Source organism: Spodoptera frugiperda, chromosome 18 (genome assembly GCF_023101765.2).
Source record: "Spodoptera frugiperda isolate SF20-4 chromosome 18, AGI-APGP_CSIRO_Sfru_2.0, whole genome shotgun sequence".
Lineage (NCBI taxonomy): Eukaryota > Metazoa > Arthropoda > Insecta > Lepidoptera > Noctuidae > Spodoptera > Spodoptera frugiperda.
Window position 1 is genome coordinate 657417 of NC_064229.1, and position 24200 is coordinate 681616.

At 35.0% G+C, this 24200-nt stretch overlaps 3 protein-coding genes and 1 long non-coding RNA gene across 4 annotated transcripts in view; all 4 read right to left on the reverse strand.

Moving 5' to 3' along the window:
• Window positions 1-10703, reverse strand: part of LOC118277874 (coiled-coil domain-containing protein R3HCC1L) — a 35236-nt gene extending 24533 nt beyond the window's left edge. Inside the window, exons 1-3 of the mRNA XM_035596871.2 lie at window positions 10481-10703; window positions 9230-9379; window positions 8267-8340 (exon numbers count right to left, since the gene is read on the reverse strand). Coding sequence (XP_035452764.2) covers window positions 8267-8315 — 49 coding nt within the window. The 5' untranslated portion in view covers window positions 8316-8340; window positions 9230-9379; window positions 10481-10703. The remainder of the gene's footprint in view (window positions 1-8266; window positions 8341-9229; window positions 9380-10480) is intronic.
• Window positions 10704-11054: 351 nt separating this feature from the next.
• On the reverse strand, window positions 11055-14387 carry LOC118278205 (polycomb group RING finger protein 3). Its single transcript, XM_035597323.2, has 5 exons — window positions 14149-14387; window positions 13724-13876; window positions 13245-13384; window positions 12489-12632; window positions 11055-12113 (listed from the first exon to the last, which is right to left on the reverse strand). Exons 1-5 carry the CDS (start codon window positions 14258-14260, stop codon window positions 11988-11990), a joined length of 675 nt encoding a protein of 224 aa, XP_035453216.1. The 5' UTR covers window positions 14261-14387; the 3' UTR covers window positions 11055-11987.
• A 984-nt stretch (window positions 14388-15371) lies between these two features.
• On the reverse strand, window positions 15372-21413 carry LOC118278171 (zinc finger protein 501-like). Its single transcript, XM_035597273.2, has 9 exons — window positions 21107-21413; window positions 20748-21021; window positions 20268-20357; window positions 20092-20145; window positions 19627-19789; window positions 19146-19270; window positions 18721-18840; window positions 18338-18479; window positions 15372-18095 (listed from the first exon to the last, which is right to left on the reverse strand). Exons 1-9 carry the CDS (start codon window positions 21239-21241, stop codon window positions 17714-17716), a joined length of 1485 nt encoding a protein of 494 aa, XP_035453166.2. The 5' UTR covers window positions 21242-21413; the 3' UTR covers window positions 15372-17713.
• Window positions 21414-21903: 490 nt separating this feature from the next.
• LOC126911731 (uncharacterized) lies at window positions 21904-24085 on the reverse strand. The gene is made up of 2 exons (XR_007706247.1): window positions 23621-24085; window positions 21904-23335 (listed from the first exon to the last, which is right to left on the reverse strand). It is a non-coding gene; the product is annotated as an uncharacterized LOC126911731 (long non-coding RNA).
• Window positions 24086-24200: the final 115 nt, after the last annotated feature.

Here is a 24200-nt window from a genome sequence, read left to right on the forward strand (position 1 = left end):
GACCTTTATAGAATTTCTTAACTAGATTTGTTTAGATCGAATGTCTTGCAAAGTCCAACGTATCTCCTATAAAGAAGGTGATTGAAAGACTAATTGATCTAAGCGACATTTTTATCGATATTAATTTATTTACATATTCGTAATCACAGAATTTTTCTGCATCGAATAATGTATATAACTCAAGTCTCTTAGATCATTTAGCCTCTCAACCGTCGATATGAATATTTACAACCGATATATTTCTCTCATTATCTATTACTTTAAGAACAATACCTCAACATCGACATAAAGCCTAACCCACATTCGAGTGGGGCCTGCTTTGCATAATACCTTCAATTAGGCTTCCCACACGTGCAGTCCTTACTGTAACACTGAAAGCGACATTTACTTCATACGTCGTTCGTGCTGTTGCAATACCGTTGTACACGATTGCTTCATAACAGACGTGTGTAATCGGACTTATATTTTACGGTCGATTCCAATCGCCTATTATAGGCTTATATTGGTACTGGTTTATTAGTAAAGGTTTTATTTTTAATACTTAAGAGATTTAGATGGTCAATTATCATGAAAATTGAAAATATGTTAGGAACCTTAGTTAGTTTACAAGAGTCATGTAGATAGATAACAGAGATAGAGAAAATCTGTCAAGGATCCGATGGAAGCTACGATCCCATTGGTCGGCCAGCTAGTTAGAGAGGATCCATTGAGCGTCACTTACTAAGTACTAACAATCCTTATATTTTTTTTTATCGTTTTTAAGTCTGCGTTTGACCGCCAACCCGCTTTCTGCCAGAACGGCGAAGCGAAGATGTGACCGATCTATCGTGAGCTTCTAACACATTCATGTTCAATATAGGAAAGGGTCTTATCGCCACTATAACCATCTCAAACGAGACACATACCTAGCAAGTTTTTTTTTTACATTTAATGGGTCGACGTTTGGCCGCTATCTCACCTGATGGAAAGTGATGTTGTGGCCTACGATGGAGCACGTTTGCCCATAAGCAACCTATTCACTCAGGCTTTGAAGACACCCAGGTTATACCCATCAGGAAACACCGACTCCGGCAAGGAATTCCAATCCCTACCACAAGGAAGCTTGAAGCGAAGCGCTATACACTAGATACACCTAGGTACACCATCATATAGCCTGCCTTCAAGTACAGCCATAGAAAGTAAGAATTTACAAGTTTTTAGTCGATTGCAAACAGGAAATGTAATAGTTCGTGGACCAGTTGCATTACTTGTCCTTAAAGATATGCATATTCCTAGCAAACGGCCAAACACGAATGTTTGTAACATGCTACACTCGTTTCCTGCACTACATTTCCTTTGAAAAGGCAACAGATGATAGCTTGGCATGATATTATGACAGTAATATGGATACTTTGCATTTTAGTTTTCGTTGTATGTAGAAGAACGAAGTTACTTGGTATAAATCGGGAGTTAAAATTGTTATTTTATTTAAGCTTTAATGCACATAAAAACGTGTAATAATACATAAGACGGACATTAATACCATATCGAATTCTCCCCCAGTCAAACCATAAAACGAAAAGTAAAATGGTTAAATAGAAAAACAGCAAACAGACAGATATGTGTAATAATAAAGTACGATATAAAAACAGATCATGGGCGTTCTAGGTCGTAGCTTAACATTTATTGACATTACATAACACTAGACTGAAGTCTAAGTATGTATGAAAGATGTCATTAAATGCAACCCTGAATTATCCCCACATTTATTCAAAAACCGCTTGAACATTAGCAACATTACAAATTAAACATTCTTGATTACGTTTGCAGTTTCAATACCAAGCATACCCCGACCAAAACAGACGCTGCCACATTTTGAGCCTGATTCAGCATTCAATTAAACCTTAGTCAGACAGTCGTAATTGGATTAAGGCGAGCCACGTTAATTTTAAGTCATTGGCCAGGTCAAATGGCTAACGTAGTGTATATTTTGGAATAAAAAACATGTTAATCCTTGGTATAATCCTGTGTAGACTAGACAGAGGATTATGAAGGGCTTAGCTAGGTACTGTGTTACCGATGTTTCGAAGTTTTTAAAAAACTAATATGGGAGCTGTTTTTAAAAACCGACTAAAAGTAATATACTGTTCCAATTTATACAGGTGTAGTGTAATCTTGGATTCATATTCCAGGATAATAGTGACATCAATCAATAGAATTAAAGGGAGGAATAGACACAGAAGAGGGGTGTATAAATACAACGCAACGTCACGCCTTTTTATCTCCGAAGGGGTAGGCAGAGATGCATATTACAGCACGTAATGCCACTGTACAATGTACACCAACTTTTCACCATTTGTGTTATAAGTCCCATGTAATAGGTGGTGAGTCTATTGGGGTAAATAAATGTTGGGAAAATGATGATGATGGAACATCTATTAACCTCATTACTGTATCTATTCACTCTTTGAATTCTATTCACACCGTGTTACGGTAAGTATAACATTGACTTACAAGTTCACTATCAATCAATATCTTTGAATAGCCCTGTCCAATAAAGTTGTTTAAGTCTTTGACTGCCAATAGAAAGCTTGAAGGCAAATCTTCCGCTAACACCCGTCACCGGTGACCACCACGGCGTTCAATGTGTTAATGAGACTATCGACTCTACTCACAAACCAATCCACCTCTATTTACAACAACAACAAACATAAACACTATTTTCACAGTCGAAGTCGGAAATATCACATAGCGAAGTGATATGTCCAAGTTTAAAAAAGTCCAGGCGGTAGTCTAACTCTAGAACATTCAACATTTCCTACATTAAGAACACGATCGCTGCCGACCACCCAACTAATGCGTAAGCTTTTCCTTCTCCATAACACACATGTTAGGCGTTTTTGTGTAACGCGTGTGTATACTGGCTCTTTAGAAAAACTATAAATTATCTACTTTTAACCGGTTGTATTCCGTCTTTTCCTGGTCATTTAAAGTCCTTTGTGTATTGCTGGATGAAATTTACTCGAATAGACTTAATTCTTAATTAAACAATTTGGAACGCACATCTAGCCTCGCCAACGGACAGACTATTTTGTTTGTTGACGTTTCAAAAGTACCTGGTTTGACTTTGACTTTTATAAAAACAAATAGCAGGCAGAGGTACTCATAAGTACTGATAAAAACGAGAGTATACATAAATCAACTGCAACTTGGCAAATATCTTTAACACATTTTAAATTATTTCTTAATAAAGAAAAAGGGCTTGACAACTTCAAATATACCTTTAAAGCCCAACAATAGCCAATGATTCACAATCCACACACCAGAGGTCAATATCACACAGAACAAACAATCACACTCTGCAATGTTTCGTTTGGACGTCATTAGGCCAAACAGAAGAATGTTTGTTTAAAGAAGTGTAGGTGCTAGACAATCGCTGCTGTATGGCAGTGGCAATAACACAGGGAACATCTGACAACTGGTTACTTCGTTGCAAATCACGTAGTGTTAGTAGTATCTTAAAGCTTTTCAAAACAATTTAAAACTCTTAAATAGTGAAATCGACCAAAAACTTTGCCTCAAAAATAGGGGCTAAAATTAATTTAAAAAACCGTTATTTAATTTTTATTCTATATGTTTAAAGTACTTCATTTACATTAAAATCTTAGTGCCTTTAGGAAGCCTACAAGACTAAACGCAGAAATGTTTGCAAGACCTAGCAAGACTTAAGCCAACCATTCCATTCCAACCCAACCACCAAATATACTCCCTTTATAACAATAGTTGGGATGCTTAACTGAAAAATAGGTCACAACACCTAACCCTCAGGCACAAAACCCCAAAAGGTATAAGTATACCATTCAAACCGCAAGTGCAGCACTTAAAAGCTCAGCGGCAAGGCGTGCTACTTTCACTTTCTGCGTTCCACATTCGCGGCCCGGTCATTCCGCTAAGCCGGCTGCGTTGCATCAGCGGTTATGTCATTGGAATTTCATGTGCTGGAGCATTTTTTTTGTTTACACGACATTCTGAAGGACGAATGTCCTACAGGACTTTTCAGGAAATTTGAGGTGGAGGATCAACGTTCTTTTTTAAGGAGTATGTAACGATGGAGTGGTGTGAGCCTTTTTAAAGAGTAATGATGGAGTTTCTTGATCATTTTTCTCGACAAGAGAGTATCGTGGAACGAACACCTAGTTTCATTGAAGATCAGACATACGGGAAAAGATTTTTTGATGGTTCAAAATTGTCTGTGTATGGACTGTAGATTCAATTAAATAAAGGCTTTGAATTGACAATCTTTAGTTATCAAAAATGTTAAGTTGTTCACTAAATAAGTTTGCGAGCTTTATTAACCTATTTGAATAAATAGGGCAACCAGAAGCACTCTCTTTGAGAAAAACACTAAAGTCTTCATCGCCAAAATATGATAAACAAGTCATTAATTATCATAATTTATGCAAATTTCATTTATGTGTGCATAATACTTAAATCTGGTTCCGATTCGTAAAATATATTCTATTGCTATTTTATAACTCGTCACGCGACCAAATTACTTCACCTTTACTCTTTATTCATTTAAATCACGTTAATTATGATTATGATATTTCCTATCTCAAATGTTCTGTACGACCAGTCTTCATAAACTAAAATTATTATGAAATGTCGACAATATTTAGTCGATTTCCATCTTCTGACCTGAACGGACGTGCACCACTAAAATAAAAGAGCGCCTTAAGGTAAGCGTCCACAGGCCCGCATCGTACGTATCGCACGCATCGTACGCATTCCGTATGACGTCATCAGCACGCATCGCATGTAGGCATTGCCGATGATGCGGTCCGTACAATGCGGATCAGTGGACGCAGTTGTATTAGTTTCTATACAAGACAAACTAAAATCCGTTGCATGCGATGCGTGCAATGTGTACGATGCGGGCCTGTGGACGCGTACGTTAAACGTTAAAAAAAACTGAATGTCGTGTAAAAGCTTTTACGGATATACAACTGATACTACTTTCTACCGAATATTGTTTGAAATGTGTCGATACGTTGATATACAGGTTGCTTAACAATCTACGATTGTATAGACAATAGTTTGGAAGAGGTAACCTGACAACGGGTTTAAAAGCAAGATTTGTTATCTTGTCACCCTTAGGTTTTTAGGCAGTAAGAGTGATGTAAAATATTGGCACTTAGAATGAAGTAAACTAAGTAGTTTACTTCATTCTAAGTGCCAATATTTATCTTTGGGGGTTTATAAGTATAAACCCCCAAAAAGATAATCAATTTTCAATCAACACCCGAGTTTTAATACGCAACGACTTTGTCTCCCGAATCACTTGAAATAATCCACAATCTATCTCACATGCGGCGCAATAATTGAATCCAATTTAAACGCACCTTGTATAAGTATAGATAATCCAATAAAAAACAGTTTGATACACGAAATCATTACATCAGTCCACGCACATTTAGGCATAGGCAGTATTCACGCTTGCATTCGTGCAAACGACAGACAAACATGCGAAGATAGCGCGAAAGTTGTGGGAACAACGTATGATACAAATAATATGTAGGGTTTCATAACTGTAGGAAGTAAGTTCATAACTTTAACTTGGTATAGTATAATTGCACAATTGTATAAGCCGGTATACGTTCCACGTTTTACAATAAACAATAAATACTGGGGTAAAGTTATTTACGGTAGCGTGTAACGTGGAAGAATGATCGGCTGTATCCTGATCGGAATGCAATAGCACTTAAATACATAATTTGATTCATTAATTACAGATACACATTACATTTGCATGAACATTTTAAGTGTGGGAAAGCCATGCTTCGGCACGAATGGGCCGGCTCGACCGGAGTGATACCATGGCCTCACCGAAAACCGACGTGAAACAACGCTTGCGTTGTGTTTCGTTGTGTAAGTGAGATTACCGGAGGCCCAATTACCCCCCTTCTCAATCTTCCCAATCCCTGATTCCCCAACAGCTCTTAAATTCCTAACCCCCAAAATGCCGACAACGCAGTTGTAGCGCCTCTAGTGTCTCAAGTGTGATACGTCTGCCCGTTTACGGCGTGTTCCAAAAAAAAAATCATTAACTAGTAGGTAATGTTGTCTGCGTAAATCCCGGTGTCGCGATACACAATATCTGTTCTAACGGGACGGGCCTAATGTTACACCAACTGACCACAGTCGCGGTTTGAGGTTAGATACATAATGTGTATTCAATTCCCTCTACATATTCGATTACAAGTAAGTCACAGTTATCATTCGACTCTTCAGTAAATCTAAGCACAATAAGGGTTTTTCCACCAGAGATGTGCTATGTAGCTATGCTACGAAGATGTAATAGCTAAGCTGTGAAACTATGTTACCGTTTCCACTGATACTAAGCTATGTAGCTGTGCGAGGAAGATGCGCAGCTCGAGTATGCGGTGTATGGTGTATCGAGCCATCCATAGCACGCATCTTTCGTCGTGTGGAAAGGAACCCTACGCCATGTGATAGCCATGTTGTATGCCTTTAAGTCACCAACTCACCACCCCAACTCTTCCCGCGATTGTTATAGAAGCAGCGCTTTCTGATAACCCTGAACTATTTTGAACAGTGATGTCCTACCTACAATGCATGGAGATTGTGGCAAAGTCAGTAATGCTACCAGTCGTGGACTATGGCGGTCTGTTAATTATATCGCCTAAAATAAACGGTATAAATGCTCATCCGGAAAGTAAATAGTACTAAAGTGAATGCTTAAGCGACCATCTAAATAGGTGGGTAGCGGTGACCTGTTGCGTTAACTGACCTTTCTACGCGGAAACTGAACAGTAAGCTGTTTCTGGTATCGTCGTACATAGACAGACATACGTACATTTATACATGTTAGTGTCCTACTCAGAGACATTTAACCCGTGGTATAGAACCCGCGAGTTACAATGTGTTTTCTATTGTATCTCATATACCGGCAAACAAGAGGTTAATGATTATTATTTAGTGACGATTTTGTTCTGAAAACATTTTTAAGGACTGGGTTAAGTACACTCAGAGCCATTAGATAAACATACATTTATATCTACAGTTGAGTGTTTTTATCTTTGAAAATTTTGGGCTAGTAGAGGACTACATTTAGCCTTTTAGCCAGCATCCTTGTAAGACTAGTCATACAAGATTAACCTCTATGTTTGCAAATTAAGCTGAGATCCATCAGTGTCCAGCACCGATCTTATCCTAACAGGCTAAACTCCGGACCACCATTGATAAAAAGGTGTAGCATACTCTCATGGTCCAAGTAGACATTATTTATTTATCTATCTTTCTAATAAAATGAACATTTCCGAAAACTAAGTACCTACTTACAACGTAACAATGTAAATATTCTTAAAGTTATTGGACTATCTTGTCCGGTTATGAAATACTTACTTTTTATTTAAACTCAATCATAAAGTTAAGCTTTATAGTTTCGGTCAGTCCGTGTGACTAATGTTTTTGGTGCATTTACCTCAAACGGTACATTTTTTGTCTCGCTCTGTCCAAGAGGAAGGAGAGAGAAACGGGAAGCACCTGGCTCTTTTGAATAACTTTGTTATTCGAACAAGTTTTCATAATATTTTGCAATACTTTGTTGATGTAATAAAATAGATAAGTTGGAACTGAGAAGAATTATGTTTATGACTTTACAAAAAAACTTTTTTTGACTTTGACCACTGTATTTTGGACTTTATGTTGATGACAATAAGATAAGTGAATCAAAGTTATTAGCATTTCTAAAAGCGTTAATTATAGAGCACATTATGATTTAAGAACATCAACGTTATTAACCCCAATTTATGCATAATCGCGTAAAAAATTCAGTATGCAATACTATAAAAAATTCAGTAGGTACAAACTTTCATAGATAGTAGTTTTAAACAATATCGAATACGATATCTGTCTTTAGAATCGTTGATCAAACCAACTTTCGCATTGAATTTTAATTAATTCTGCATATGTGAAAAATACTCTGCTCTTTTTTCGAATGTCAGGGCAGAGTAAGGGACATAGTTGACTTAAGACCAGGCAACAGCGCTGTATAATAAACCTCAACCTTTTAAACTGCAACTAAACGCGTAGATTTTGGTAAACCCTCTCATGTAGAGGCTCATAATTTAGCAGTGGACGATCAGATGTAAGCTGCGGACCACCTAGCGGGTTTACCGGGGCTCCGGCTCGAAAAGCAGGGATAGGAACGGGGTGGCTTTTAGTCAAAAAAAAAAGATTGTGTATGAGATGTAAGGCAACTAACCTGTTTGTGATATGGTAGCATCATCGCGTTCCGTTTGTGTCAGGCCCATGGCTGGTCGCGCGCAAGCTTCATCACTGTAAACATACCACTATTTACTAACCAACCCCAGGAATGACTGAATGAATGAATGAAAAAGACAGAACGAACAAAAGAATAAATGAAAACAAAAAAAAATTGAACAAAAGATTTTATTACCACAATAGTTCTTCTATTTTACCACAAGGTATTAAAACAATATTGCCGTTAACTTAGCAGGCAGTAGGTGTGAATGTAAATCCTTTTTAAAGATAGGTGATTATTCGGATAAATACCGAGTAAATACTCGTATAAACTGTTTTTTTTTTCGACTATCATTCTTGTTCGTAAGCGATGATTGATGATCATTCATGACCAGAGATTTCATTGAGTTAATAAAAAAAAAAAAGCGAGACAGATTGCCGCTACATAGATATTACTTAAGATAAAAATGTCGGCGTATTGCTTCGGCATTTTCACACATTAATGGGCGTCGATCACGTAAGGCGATGCATGCTTCGTAAACTTTTAGTGTTGCAGTAACTAGCACTGTGTAGGAGTTATGATCTCACACTCGAGTAATTAGGTAGAAGTTTTGAGAACGATTTCATATGATTAATAAGAAAATTATGTTATTATGTTCTATGGCTGAAATTCATCAATACTTTCAATAGAAAATCTTTAGATTAGGATCGATTTTTGTTGCTATTTATTTCTATTCTCCTATTTATTTCTGTCAACACTTAGGAGAGTAAGAAGAAAGATTAAGTTTCAGATCAATGTTTTTTTTAAGTTACAACAAATGGACATTTGTTTATATTCATCTTTGTGTTGATATTGTAGTCAAAACTATCATGTGTAGGTCTGGATACTTATAAATAAAGAATTTAATGCCTCAAACTCTAACAACTTGTATCTTTAATTTATAATATTAATGGAAGAAATTACCTCAACAATCTCTCCCGGTAGCACACCACAGTGCGTCGTTCGTCACTGACTCCGATGGAGAAGGTGGCAAGTTCTGGCCGACCAAGCTGTTCCACCGAGTTGTGTATCAGGAACCGTCGGTAGTTACTCACTGGAGGGAACACTAGCACACTGGAACCAAAAGCTTATGTTAATGATGTACTAAATATTATACAGCTGGATTGTTTATTTAAAGGCACTAATCTATAGAACTACTTGTTCCAATTGAATAGTTCTTTTTGTGTTAGATAGTCTCATCATCAATTAAGGCTATAAAACATCATACTATGACCAATAGGAGCTAAATAGCCTAAAGCATTCCTATTGCCATAACAGTCCAGTGTATGAATTTTTTTTTAAGGGGATGAGAACTGTCACATTTGTTTTGGAACTCTTTGGAGACTTGAAAACATACTTACTCAACAAGTGTGATAATTAAAACTATTTTTAAGGTCAGTCTGGTACATCAATTATAAAATTCTAAACAGTTTTTTTTTTATTTCAACCGACAATAACATGTATTTAATATTTATAATGAGAATGGGTTGAATAGATTTTTAATTTTCTTATACAGTCATCAAACCAATTCTCATTAATAGGATAAACTAAGAATTATTTTGACATCTCATTTCTCAGGAGAACCCATTCCCGCTGGATACAATTAAATATTGAAAATAGCTACAAATTTTAAATCTAAGATTATTAATTTTAATGTTATGATATTTATTTTTATGTAGTTTACATTACATAAACAATTATTTTATTATGTTCTATTTTAGAAACTTAAAATCAATAGAAACAATTAAGGTCTTGTTAAAAAAATGTTGGCGGTAATTTTCGGCATCCCACACAAAAATAAAAGTCGCACAAAAAAAATCGGAATGACTAGCATTGCATTACGGCTAGGTTTGATTTATTGCGAAGAAACTAGCGTTCCCGTGCGTGCAATACACCGGTAATTAGCGGCCACGGAAACAGCATGTTGCCGCACTTTTTGCGGCTCCGTGAATATTTTATCAGTGTTCAAGGTGTCATCTCGCCTCGCATCATTTGATTTGCGACCTACGTTCGTTTGCGCTTGACACTTATTAACCTTGAAAATGTCCAAGCGATAATACGTTACCGCCACAGCCTATAACAGGTTCTACAACCTTAAATTATCAACAAAAATACACTAAAATCGTGAACAGCGAGATAATGCCCCTGAATAACAATAAAGATAAAATTGTTTACCTGTCAACTCTTCCTTCGGCAATAAAACATTTCAGGTCTTCGTTGACATCTTCGACAAAGTTGTCGTCTGCAAGACTGAAGAAACGCTCTACCGTTTTGGCACCCAGTTTGACGGTCAAATGATAATTACAAATAATTAAATAAAAATATATCTATTCACGTGCCAAACGGGAATCTATCGGCCATCCATTTTCAATTTACTCACACACGGAGAACTATAAATAAATACAGTTGCATTACGCACACATTGTTAGTTGAAATGTCAAACATAGTGATGTGAAACGGTTGTAGCTTTAGTCGATTTGTGAAAACCGGTATTTTATAATACAAGTACTGAAGTGCTATTGTTTTTAAATAATTTTGTAATGAATTTACATTACTGTTATTTTTATAATTTCAAAATCGCTAATTTATGTTTACTTTTACTTAGCTAGTACGAGTACTGTAGACATTCTCGATTTTCTGTCTACGGCTTTTACAATAAACGAGATACATCGGCGTCTAATAAGACGTTGAAAACACATTTTTCACATTTGAGAAGCAGAGGGATTTTTTAGAAAATAAAACATTGAAATCAATTATATTCCACTTTTAAATATTTATTCCATTAAAAGTAAATTACAAATATATCCATCAATTAATTAATTAGAACTAAAAAAGTATTCGTCAATACTTTTACCCTTCGAGATTTCTTTTAAATTTAATTTTATCATATAATAACTGAAGCATGCTAACAAAAGTAACAAAAACTAAAATATACATTGAAACATAAAATACAAAAATTAATTGAACTAATAATACACATAGAATTCACCTAAAACATTTTGACTTTGAGGGAGGTAAAATTAAATTAAATCTTAACTTCTTAATACTAAATACAAATAGACACTTCCTTTTGGATTAAAATTACATATTTGAGTCAATAAGGTAAGACCATAGTTGCACAACTGTTACATAGAAGTTGCACAGATAATAAATATTTATCGACACCAATATAGATTACATAAATACAGTTATATTAATATGATCCACATAAAAAGGGCTAGCTACCCTTTGTTTGAAGACTACTACAGTTCAAATAAATAGGTATAAAAAATAGAAGGGGGGCCCAGATGCCTAGACTATTCTTGAGTTTTAGAAGGAAGTGTAAAGTCGTATTAGGGTCGGTTCACATCTGCCGGAACATGCGTCGCGTAACGCCAAAACAGACAAATGTATAGAAAAACACTTGATGGTACGTCGTCCATCAGATGTGAACCGACTCTTACAGTACCTGGGTATAAATATTGCACATTGACTTTTGGAAAGAGACAATAGGCCAACTCACTGTGTATGCTGCTCATAATGAACCTAGTTGAGCATTCTCCTTGAATTATAAAAGTAAGTTTTATACAAATGATTGCAATATTAAACAAAATTGTCTCTTTTCTAAAGTTGATGTGCAATATGTATCGGCAGGTAGTGTAGTTGTATTACATATGTATTAAATATAAAAACACCATCCACCTTACAAGTCAATCTTAGGCCTATACTGCAGTCTGAGTGGAGGGTCTCGGAATCGCCAGCGTGTCACATACACAAACTTTAACGTATGGTCCTTGCCTAATAATTCGTCGTTGCATAGAATGTCGATCTGAAAAGAATAAAATCAAATTAATCTGTAGTATATAACAGATTGATGAAAAACTCTAACAAGTTAAAACATTATCATTAAATTTAACTTTATAAAACACCGTTTTTAAACCTTTACCAGAAATATTTTATATTTTGAGCCTTTAATATTATGGACAGGAATATCCAAAGTAAGTTATAAAATTTAATAATGTGGAAGAGACATTAAGCACCTGTTTCATCATCTTCATTTATGTACCCAATAAACTTATGTGACAGATAGTTCATATAAATTACGTTCTTAATTCAAAGTTATCGCATACATAGCGGCTATTCAGACATTGTGAAACAAGTCCTAAATCAATCAAAAGATATTTTATTAAACAATGTAACTTACTTCTCTATACTTCTCCATTCCGCTTAAAACCTTCTTAGCTATAAACTTCTTGAGGTGCGTGATTGTAGCTTGTGCTGAGCACCGGATGAAGCTGCGCTTCAGTGTCCGTAGCGACGTTGATATGCACTCCAGGCATACATTCACCTGCAATACAAACAATAAAAATATTAATTAGACGTCATTCCTGTTTATACCTGGCTGCGGAGAGGTGCGGTCAAGTGCGCAACTGCAACTATGATTTTTCAGTCGTTATACCTATTGCCGTGAATCGAACGAAATTTTATTTCAAAACTTAATGAATTACATATTTTTTTCTACAAAATCAGTCAAAAGTACTATCGGCCACATTTCGATTGGAAACCTAATCGATTTTTATTCTCCTAATCATAAATCTGTAGCTGGATCTTAGACTAAAATTTATCAATGATCGGTCAGTCTATCTGTAAGTAAAACCAAGCAAGACCACTGTTATACTAAAAATATAGCAATACTATTATAGAAAATGAATGCCAAAATCACCAAAATATGTAGTCGTTATTTATGCACTACTACTTTAACTAGGTACTTGTACACCTGAGCAAGTGGACTATTTCTTTTTTTGTATCAACAATATACATACTTTCGATTTTTTGTATGATTTAAGTAAAAACCACTGAATCCATTCTCTGTGCCATTCAGAAAATAAAACATAACTTTGTTGCTCATATCTTGTAACAGATTTTTGTTATAAAACTATATAATATCACCCTTCCATACCTGTTCATCTTTCCTATGACAGTCAGTATTGTCTGGCTGTTCAGGCTCATCGGCTCCAGGCTTGTCCGCAGCCAGGGCCGCATCCTTGGGGCAAGGCAGATTGCGGGCTCGGTAGAAATCACGCTCACGTTTTATTTCATCTGAAATCAGTCATTTTTTTACTTAGGTAGTATTGAATACCTATTCATTTTTAACTGACTTCTTAAGGCGGGAACTTATTTTTAGGTAGCAGTTGACTAATATATTATAATGATATTGTACTACTATGAAGTTGTGTAATTTCAAGCCATTTACACCAATAACACTTTCGCTAGTTCAACTAATTGATGAATATACCATTATAATTGTTTTTATCAAGTTTATCCTATAGAGGACCTTCAATTCTTAGACAATAGATTCTTCAACTTACACTGTAGAGTGTACCCATCGATTATTGCATAAAACCTCTTTGTTACGACCTTACAAAGAGAAATACTTACTGTCCTGCAAGTCTGGCACTAACTTATACACTATATCCTGCATTGTCCGGTCGAAGCTGATATACTGTAAAGGGTGCGACTGGTGTATCACTATGTCGCATGTTGGACATGTGTTGTTCTCCTCCAAATGTTTCACTAAGCAGCTCTTACAGACTGTAATAAAACAAAACCGGCTGTAAATCATACTTCCTAATTTACAGTTTTTCGTACTAGGCATTATGATGCTCGTCCTTTGCCATCGGATCAAGATCAAGTTAGAAATGCAGCGGGAAATATTGATCGGTCTCTATGATCTTGAATGTCATTGGCTTCGGTAAAACACATTGTAAAACATCGTTAGATTTGTGAAAATCATTGTTATTTAGGATTTTTAATACAGCCAGCACTAAATAAATGAATAATAATAGAAGTATAATAGCACTAACACGTATGAAGACACTCGGTGACCGTAGTCGCGTCGATGAAATAGCCCCGACATATTTTGCAAGTAATGTGACTGTTTAATGCTTTCAACTTTATCCTCCTTTCCATTGTCATCCTAAAACTAAGGTGGAGCCAAAAACATTAGTGAAACTAACATAAAACTGATGGAAAAATAAAAAAATTAGAACACAAATGCAAACTACAATCAACAACTCAACACTTCAAACGCGTTTTGTTATTGCATTGTAACGACAGAAGACAGCTCATAGATTGACAGATAAAAAATGTGTGTGTGCTTTCTAAAAAATATTAATATTTTGTAAACCACATTTAAAATGGTTTAATGAAGGTAAAGTAGATCTCAACAAATGTTACTTTTACAATAATTATAATTTTACACACAACTTGTTAGAATTTTTTCCGTAAAACTATTTCTGTTCTCATTTTAATTTAGATGCTTAAAATAGCAGTATCGAAACGTTTTATACGATTTGTTTTGTAAACTAAAAACACGAAATCCAACCAATGAAATGTACATAATAATAAGAAGTATAGGCTGGTAGATATATTTGTTGTTAAATTAAAATCTATTCTTAATTCCACCAGGAATTCTAATTTCTTTTAATTTTGTGATTCAAGAGAGATTATCTTGTAAGAGATTGTAATACGTACTTAAACAACAGTAACGGTCTCAGCACACATATGGGATCGGAAAGGGATCGTAACCGTAACGCCTTTTGCCTCGCTGTCAACCAGGCGTCAACCTACCGTATGCACGTAACGAAAGCGTATCAGCAGCGCCTGTACGTCAACTCGGCTACGGCTAGGCGACACCGACTAGACTAACACGATAGTTAGTCGGTACGGAGAGACGTAAGCGCGGGGACGGAGAAACGTAAGCGCGGGGACGATGAGCCGTAAGCGCGGGAATTCAAGTTCGGAGCCTGTTCCGAGGCGAGGCGATTACGTTATTATTCCGATTAGTGTGCGTTGCAGTAGGGAGTTTAATACAAACCATTCGGAACGGCTCGAGGCGATACGGTGACGATCCCTTTCCGATCCCATATATGTGCTGAGACCCTAAAACCTAGGCATTGTACTGTTATTAGTATTTAAATACAGAATCTTTCTACTTTGCTCGACCAACGAATCGAACCTGCGGGTTTGGTACATGATACTTACTACTTGAAAACATTAATTTCTTATAAGAATAATAAAACAAGGGTTTTTAGTTTTTATTTTTAAATATATTTATATTTTGTACACACTTCTTTATCACAAAGTAAAAATGTTTCAAGTTATTTGTTTCCAATTCCAATTATACAATACTACACAATTCATTATATTGGTAACTTAAATATGTACTATGTATAATATTCCATTAAAGATGCTAAAATTTAAGAACCGTATACATCGATGCCTTCCCGCCAAAAGAGGGTTAAGCGAATTTTTTTGTGATATTGAGTTATACTTACACATCATTCGATGGAGAAAAATTAGCTGATTCTGAATATGTATATAACTAAAAATTGCAAAAAAATGTCGCTTGCCCTCGATGCTTTGGCCGGAAGGCATCGATATGTGTCCCCACACCAGAAAATGGTAAGCTGGTCACCAAATGCGGCCAGGGAACACGAGCCACCTCACTCACACAACGCAATCGTTGTTTCACGACGATTTTTTGTGAGGCCGTGGTCACTCGTGGATCACTCCGGTCGAACCGGCTTATTCGTGCCGAAGCATGGCTCTCCCACACTTAGAAAATGTAAAGCTCATGTAACATTTCAATGGAATATAACTTAGTTTGATTGATGCACCGCAGATTGCGAATATATGTGTCTCTTTGGGCGCCACTACTCATAAGCTGCCACTTTTGACTTCTTTTTTCTTGACCTATTCAAGTCATTGCTGTGCATCAATCAATAACATAAAAGTTTAATAAATTATAAGCACAATATTTATACACAAAATAAGTTATAAATAAAGACAATATTTCACAAAGCCATAAAGTGCAATACTTATTGTGTATTAACTAAAAATCATGGTTTACTCACGTACATTACATGGAGAAAAGCTCTACTAATTTCGAGTCACAGAGGGACTTTTCATTATGATTTTTGTAAACACTGATTTTTAGTTCATTTAGTATGTCTCACGATAGTTATTATAAAAAGATATTGGGTATATTTGTATTATACTGTACTTTCGGGTGACATACTAAAGTAACTGCTAGTAGCAACGCGATAGTCGCCGCTTCGTGTGTCGCGGAATGCTGCTCATGAATATGAGTACCTGGTGTGACTTGAAACTAGTCGAGTTGGTCGTAGATAAACTGTAAAGAACTTGACTGTATCTGCCTTAGTACTGCACTTTAATTTCTTTATAATGTTTACTTTTGATGTGGTATGTTATGTATGTTTTTTATGATATAGGGGGCAAAAGAGTAGACGGGTCACCTGATGGTAAGCGATCAGCGCCGCCCATGGACACCTGCAACACTAGAGGAGTCACAGGAGTCGCATAGAAATATTATTTACAGTTTGAACTTTAATAAATATTTTTCATCAAGTGTGATTGTAAATAAACTATTTTGATATCAAGACATTTAAAAGGTATTCGAATTTATTTTTATTTCACGTTTTAAGGTGTTAGTCAGACAAAACGGCATAGCTTTTAAACACTCCTTTTCACTTAATACAGAAGTTACAGAACACAACGTTTATATTTAAGTATTATTAATAATAATATCATATCTAGCGTCATTAATAAAAATAATTTATGAGATTTCTTTCATTAGACCTACGTACAAACAACTTTAAATCTTATACAACACTAATTAAGTTCTATTTTCATTGACACAACTGAACATTCCGAGATATAGGCTGTTGTTTTAGTCATACATGCACTTCATTAAATAAATGATAATAGATGTTGATATTGAGACAATTCTTGAAGAACTTACAAAAAAAAAAAGTAAATAAAATCATTGAAACATTACAGTCAATGATTGATTGATGAATTGACAGGGCAACCATAGGGTCAAGAGACAATACACTAGGACAAACTAGGGTTGATTTAGTAGCCAACAACCATTTAACACCCTGTACTGTAATAAAATAACATAATTATTGCATTTTTCAAACAATGATGACTGTTGATGAAGCAAAAGAGTATGTAAGAATCGTAGCAATTGGCGTTTCATTATCTCTGCCTATCCCAATGGGAGACAGGCATGAGGTATGTATGTATGTATGAATAAAACAACAGTCGTATTTATTAAAAACTCTTGTAAAAGATTATAGGTGATTGGGTTGATATGATTATAGAGGGCGCTCATCTAGAATTAAAGGTAATGGTCATCTATACAGCATAACTGAAATGAACATATTTCTGAATAATGTATCTGACTCTCGATGGAATCATTTATAATAATAAATGAGTTTAAGCCTCGTTCTTCTCCATAGTAATCTACGAAAATTATTTAATTGAAATAAATGCCTTTACTTTGTAATCCCAACCACCCACACACTATAAGATTGAGGTAGTTACAGCCAGTAACACTAAACGCTACGTCCCCTCACATTTCACAGCCCCGTTCATAGTTTGATCAATTTTCTGAATAGCAGTATCTAATATATTGAGAACTTCTTTATTTTCCTGCACAATTAACTTGAAATGGTCCGACGAAGGCATGGGAGCGTTCGGTTTCACGTGATCTCGCCTAAAATGGCGACTCAAATGACTAGATTGGGTGAATTTCCTGTCGCATATTTTACATTGGTATTTCTTTTCGCCTGTATGAACTACTTTATGCTGTTTCAAAGCCGATGATGTGTAGAAGGTTTTACCGCACTCACAGTGGTAGTCTCTTTGCCCTTTATGCCTTTTTAGATGGACGTTGTAAGAGCTGCAAGTGACGAAACCTCGTTGACATTCTTTGCAGTTGTACCTGTTAAGAGATTGAAAAGTATATGAACATCCTTTTACATTTTTTTATAATTTCGAGATGCCTGAGTATTACAAAGTCGATGAAAGACTGTGGAATACATATTTGTAACTAATTTAAAAGAAGTTATAGGCGCCATCTAGTGTTCGCAATAGAAAAGAGTATTTTTAATTGTAAACGATAGATGGCGTTACTTTATGGACAGTTTATCGTGGTAGAAGATAGAAGAATATAATCTTACTAACCTAACTTCTTTATTATGTATCCTGACATGTATGGACAAGTTGCCTGAAGTCGCGAAGGTCTTGGTGCACAGGTGGCAGGAGTATGGCTTCTCACCGTTGTGGATTCTTTGATGCACCTTCAGCTCTGCTTTGATGGGGAATCCTGGAGAAATAATGATGACAAATTGACAATAAAGCATTATTAATCTGAGATGTACTATTCCTAAAAATTTGAATACATATATAGAAATCTATTAAAAGTATCTAAAGATATAAACAAAAAAACTGCGTGTGTTATAGTGAGTATGAGAAAAAAAAATCTACGTATTCACGAAGATCATCGTAAAATAGCCGGGAACAGCTAGTAAGAAATTTTAAAATAAGCATGTGAATATTAAACTAACCTTTCCCACAGACTTGGCACAAGTAGGGTTTGTCTCCTTTGTGTCGCTTCATATGTATGGAGAGCTGGGCGCTTTGAACGAATGTCTTGAAACATATATCACAACTGTACAACTTCTCTCCTGAAACAAATACAAACATAACATTATGTTTGCAATTTCTTGAAAAGTTTGCTATCTAATGGCTTCCTTGGCACCTTGGGCGAGACGAGAGCGAGTGTCAGACTTTTACTGACTTCATCCATCCCATTCCTACTCCTGCTTTTCGAGCCGGAGCCCAGGTAAACCCGCTAAGCAGTCCGCTTGCTTCATTTACAGACAGACTGACTATTTGAAAAATTTACTTGAGGAAACAGTGTTCTTCAACTGAGTATCTTATAACCTAAAATGCACCTTATACCCTCCTCTTATGAGCCAAAACAGCTTACCTTTATGCATCCGTATATGGTTAACCAGCCCAGTACGTCGGCTAAACTGTTTGGGACAAAAGTCGCAATGGTAGGGAGTCTCGCCCGTGTGTATTTTTTTATGTTGGAATAATGCGCTGTGCCCTCTGCAAAAGACAACAAAAAAATATATATATATAATGTATGTTTCTTTTTTAAATACATAATTATGTCGTCAAAAGATCAGAGAGATCATCTGATGAGTGGTAATCAATGTCGCCCATGTATACATGGCAACACCGAAGGAGTGGCAAGTGTGTTGCCAGCCTTTAATAAAGAGAAGGAGGTTGAGTCTAATCTAATATCCTCACTTCAGTCTGATCTAACTTTAAGCCTCATTTATACAGTCAAATGCAAGTAATACAATGCAAGTGTTGGTTAAATATTAATTCTGTATAAGGCTGTGGTATCACAACAAAGTTTCATGCATACTTCTACAAGAACTGTACAATCAGATACTTACCTAAATGTAGCGGGACAATCACTACACAAGAATGGTCTGAGATCAGTGTGACACAGCTTGTGGGCCTTGAGATTACTCTTAGTGCTTAGGACTTTGCCGCAAACGTCACATTGGTGCGGCAGCTTGCTTTCTGGAAGAGGCCGGTCTTCGCCCTCCAGGTACACTGCAAATCATAATATATTTGTATTGTGAATCTCCATAGAAATCTACACTTTGGAACGAGCAAATAGCTTCACTAGAGGACGAGGACGAGAGGAATTTTGACTTTTATTTAGCTTGCCCAATTTGTTTAAATCAAACGAGTAATTGGATCCTGACGACAGATCTTTATGCATCCGATCCTGACGACAGATACACATTCTTAACCTTGATGATCATACAATATAGAGCTTTAAAAGTATCTGCCACAGCTTCAATGGGAGATAGTGTCAATGGGAGATAATTAAAACGAAATTAATTTAATACCTCTTTTCTTTCTGCCCCTTTTCTTCTTAGGTTTTAATTCTACATTTTCAAGTTCTGTAACAACAAAAATAAAATATATGAGTTTAAAATCCATCACCAATAATTATGAATTCATAATAATTATGTCTGTAGTTAAAATTATAAACCAATTAACCAACAAATTAATACATATTCACCTGCTTTCTTAATTTTGATTTCTTCTAACATTATATTATCATCATCAGCATCCCAGGTGCTGTCGTTGTCATCGTTATTTAATAATGGTTCTGTAAATAAACAGATATTAATTATAAACTAACACCACATATTTTTTTTATTGAAAATATATTTACAATTGTGCAGGGCTTCCCAAACTATGAGTTGCAACCCATTGGTGAGTCACAAGCTAATTTTTAGTGGTCCTTGTCTGTAGAAAAATGCACTAGTTAGCTATGCATTCCATATTTTCCTTTTCATATTGTGTTAGAGAACTTGATTTAGATAATGTGTAGTCTAGATAACTTTGGGAACCACTGCAGGTATATCTTTTCTCACCTTCCTGGTAGAATGTTAATAAACACAATTAAATTCTTTTTAATCTGAATGAAACTTGGTGTGAGTACTACACTAAACAATAGTTTTCATTTAATAATTAAACTTAAATATAAGTTACTTGCCCAATTTAATATTTCTAATGTCCCCAGCTGTTTCATCTAATGTAAGAAGTTCCATGTTCGCCCCGAGACCATTATCGCATTTGATATCTCCAAAATCCAGTTCATCTTTAACCAAACCATTAGAAAGAGCATTTCCCTTGATTTCAGATTTTGCTAGCATCAATTTCAACCTTTTGTCACTCTCGTCACATTGTAAATTAAACGTGTACGCACGCTTTAGCTGCCGACCACAATCATTGCAAATCAATTGGGGTAAACCATCCTCTATATGTGGCTGGAAACAAATCACATTTAAATGAATGTTTTTAATTAAAAAAACACATTTATACTTCATATAAGGTTGTTTTAATAATTAATACCTTTATTTGTGTACATTTCGCTAGCATATCACTATATAAAATATTCCGTTTCTCATAAAAACTGGTGTACATATCAAAACTAATTTTATCTGATTCGAGACAAATACGACATATTTTTGTTACGTCCAACGCCATGGTTTAGTATTATTAGGATGTAACATGAAACTGGCACAATGTGGGAAGTTGTTGTTGTTGAATATTTAGTGAATGTGATAAAAATATAACAACATTTTGTAATGATTCGATTATTTATAATCCACAGCCGTCTCTCGTCGATTGTGATACAAACAAATGTAATGTCACTGTCAATTGAAACGTAAAGTGTCAGCGTAATTTACTGTCATTTTGTTACGTTTAGTTTACCTTAGACAGTCTATCATTCTGCATCTTTTGTAAGATTACTTTAATCATTCGAATGGGTTAAATTAAAATTAACGAAAATTACTATTTCTTGGTGGAGACCATGTCCTCCAAGAAATAGGCTGGTACTTACCGACCGCCAGATAAGTTATGGTTTCTTGGGAAGTCCAATAGCTTGAACACGTGGCATTTGTGAAAATCTGTATAAATCTTTTATCAGATCAAGTAATAGCGGGAAACTGGTTTGAAATTATGCTTGATATTATGATAAGAGATTAATTCCTATGACAGGTTACGGAATTATAAGTTAACTGGTGAAAGAACGTAGGGTTTCTTTCATTTTCCCTTCGGAAATTGAAAGATGTGACTTCATGTTAATATTAATAATTATGAATACTAAATAATAATTTAAAAGCTTGAAATAAAAGAAAATATTCATCTAGAAAGCAATTTATTCAAAAAAGATAGGTATGTACCGTAAGGTAGTATGTTATATTATATAACAGTAATTATTAACCCACTATCTATCTGGATAGTTGGATCCAATATGTAAATAGATATCTATTTATTACATTATTTACAATACATGTGTAAATGTAGAAATTAAAATACCTCTATCTATTAAAACGATTAATAAAATTTACACAATAATATAGTCTACAATATTTAAAATATATACAGTTACAATTGAGACACCCACAAAATGGCGCCAAATCTTTAAAATAAACTAACATTTGACAATAACAATATGAAAAACAATTTTTATAAATTGTATACATAATTAACTAAACATAAAACATAATAGATTTTATGTTTCCTACTTGCTAATAGAAATAAGTATAAATAATTACAAAAACAGCCTTCGAATTGATACCACATTTGCAGTCTCATAACAATATATGAAACACATTTGCAGTAACTAGTTACTGCTTCACAATATCTTCCACTCTTTATTTCATTTCTTTCATCTGATGCTATATAAAACACCAGATTTTCCAACCGCATGTGAGCCCATGATAGACACGAGTAGAAACATTCACCGTAGCCAAAATCGGCATTGGAGGATTATAACATGCCATGACAACTTTAATTTATGCTCACCATAGTTGGTAACAATACAAATAATATCATAAACATTCCTACTTGCCTTAGATTTACATTTTGGCAATTACAATAAATATGTTGAGCAGTAGTTGTTTTCACTGCTTTACAGCTTGTAGATTATTCCATTTCCTTCACATCTCTTATTGTTAATGCCTAATAGAAAACACATTATGCCTTCTGTAGATCTGTGTTCCGGCACATTATGGGTTAATGCATTTTGACAATATTAATAGTTACTTCGTGCAAAGTTTTTTCACTCATCACTATACCGTGTTTATTCTTTTATATGGTACTCAACAAGTCAACTTTTAATACATTATTTTTTAACTTAACAAGAACAATATCGGCATAACATATTTTTAAAATATTTGCTACAAACATTCATAAGTAAACATAATATTCCTGATACAAATTGCACTTATAACTATATTAAAAATGTGGGAAGTGTGTAAAGATATAATTTCACAGATAAAACTTGAGAATATGCATGTTAACTATGCCACCATAACACCAAGCTATTTATTGAATAAAAGTACCATAACATTCGCACGGATCCTTCCGGAGACCAGAATTCAGATCTCTCATTCCATTTTTTATTCAGTCGAAGCTTGCCCCAGCTTCTTCAGCCACAAATCATCTGACTGTGAGCAACCAATAAAAGTTTTTCTCTGTCTCTTCACATACCAAGTTGAACTCGTATGCATCTATAAGATGAGCTATGCAATTGCGGCACAGGTACGGAGGCAAGCCATCTTTCATATTGACCTGGAAAAATATTCGAAAAATATATTTAAATACCTTAAAAATGGTTCTATGGAATTAATACACTACTTATTTAATTGTATAATAACAACTGCTTTGCTCAATTAATTTGCTATTGCATCATGGTATTTTTAGAAACATTCAATACAGTATAAATCAAATTCATGGAGTTTTGAACAGATGGACAATGGTTATAGAGCATGTTACAGGAAAATAATTATTAGAGTAATGTGATTTTTTTTATGTGGAGCCACCACATTATTTTTACTTGCATAGTATGTTACTTACCAAGACTTTACTGCAGTATACCAACATATCACAATATAAAGTATCCCTCTCTTCATAATAACTATTGAACATGTCCAGGGCTCGTGGATCCATGCGTAAACAGATGCGACATATTTTTCTATCCTCCGACAATACATTTTGTTCTGCTGCCATTATTTAGCGTAAATCTTCTGATGCAAGTCTTCAAATTCCAAACAAAACCGTTTCTATGAAGAGTGTTAATATTTCTTGATATTTAGTATTTTTACGCGAAATTAAAAAGTTTGAGAGGTGAAGATAAAACACTGAGACGTAGAAAACTAACCGTAGTACAATATTATTATGTATAATTTAGGTTCAGCAGGTTCAACACTTCTGTTTTTGCTTTGCTTTGGTAAATCAACAAATCTTTGAGTTTGACATTTCTCTGTGGCCGGTGCACATGTCATCGCCATCGATCCATTTTATTATCTAACTGATAACGAAACGTCGACTAAGAATCGATTACGAAATATGGAAAATAATGTGATTATTTGAATAAAATGGACTTTAAAGATAAAAAAGAATTTAAGTTTGGACATTAAATCTAAGCAATAATTGA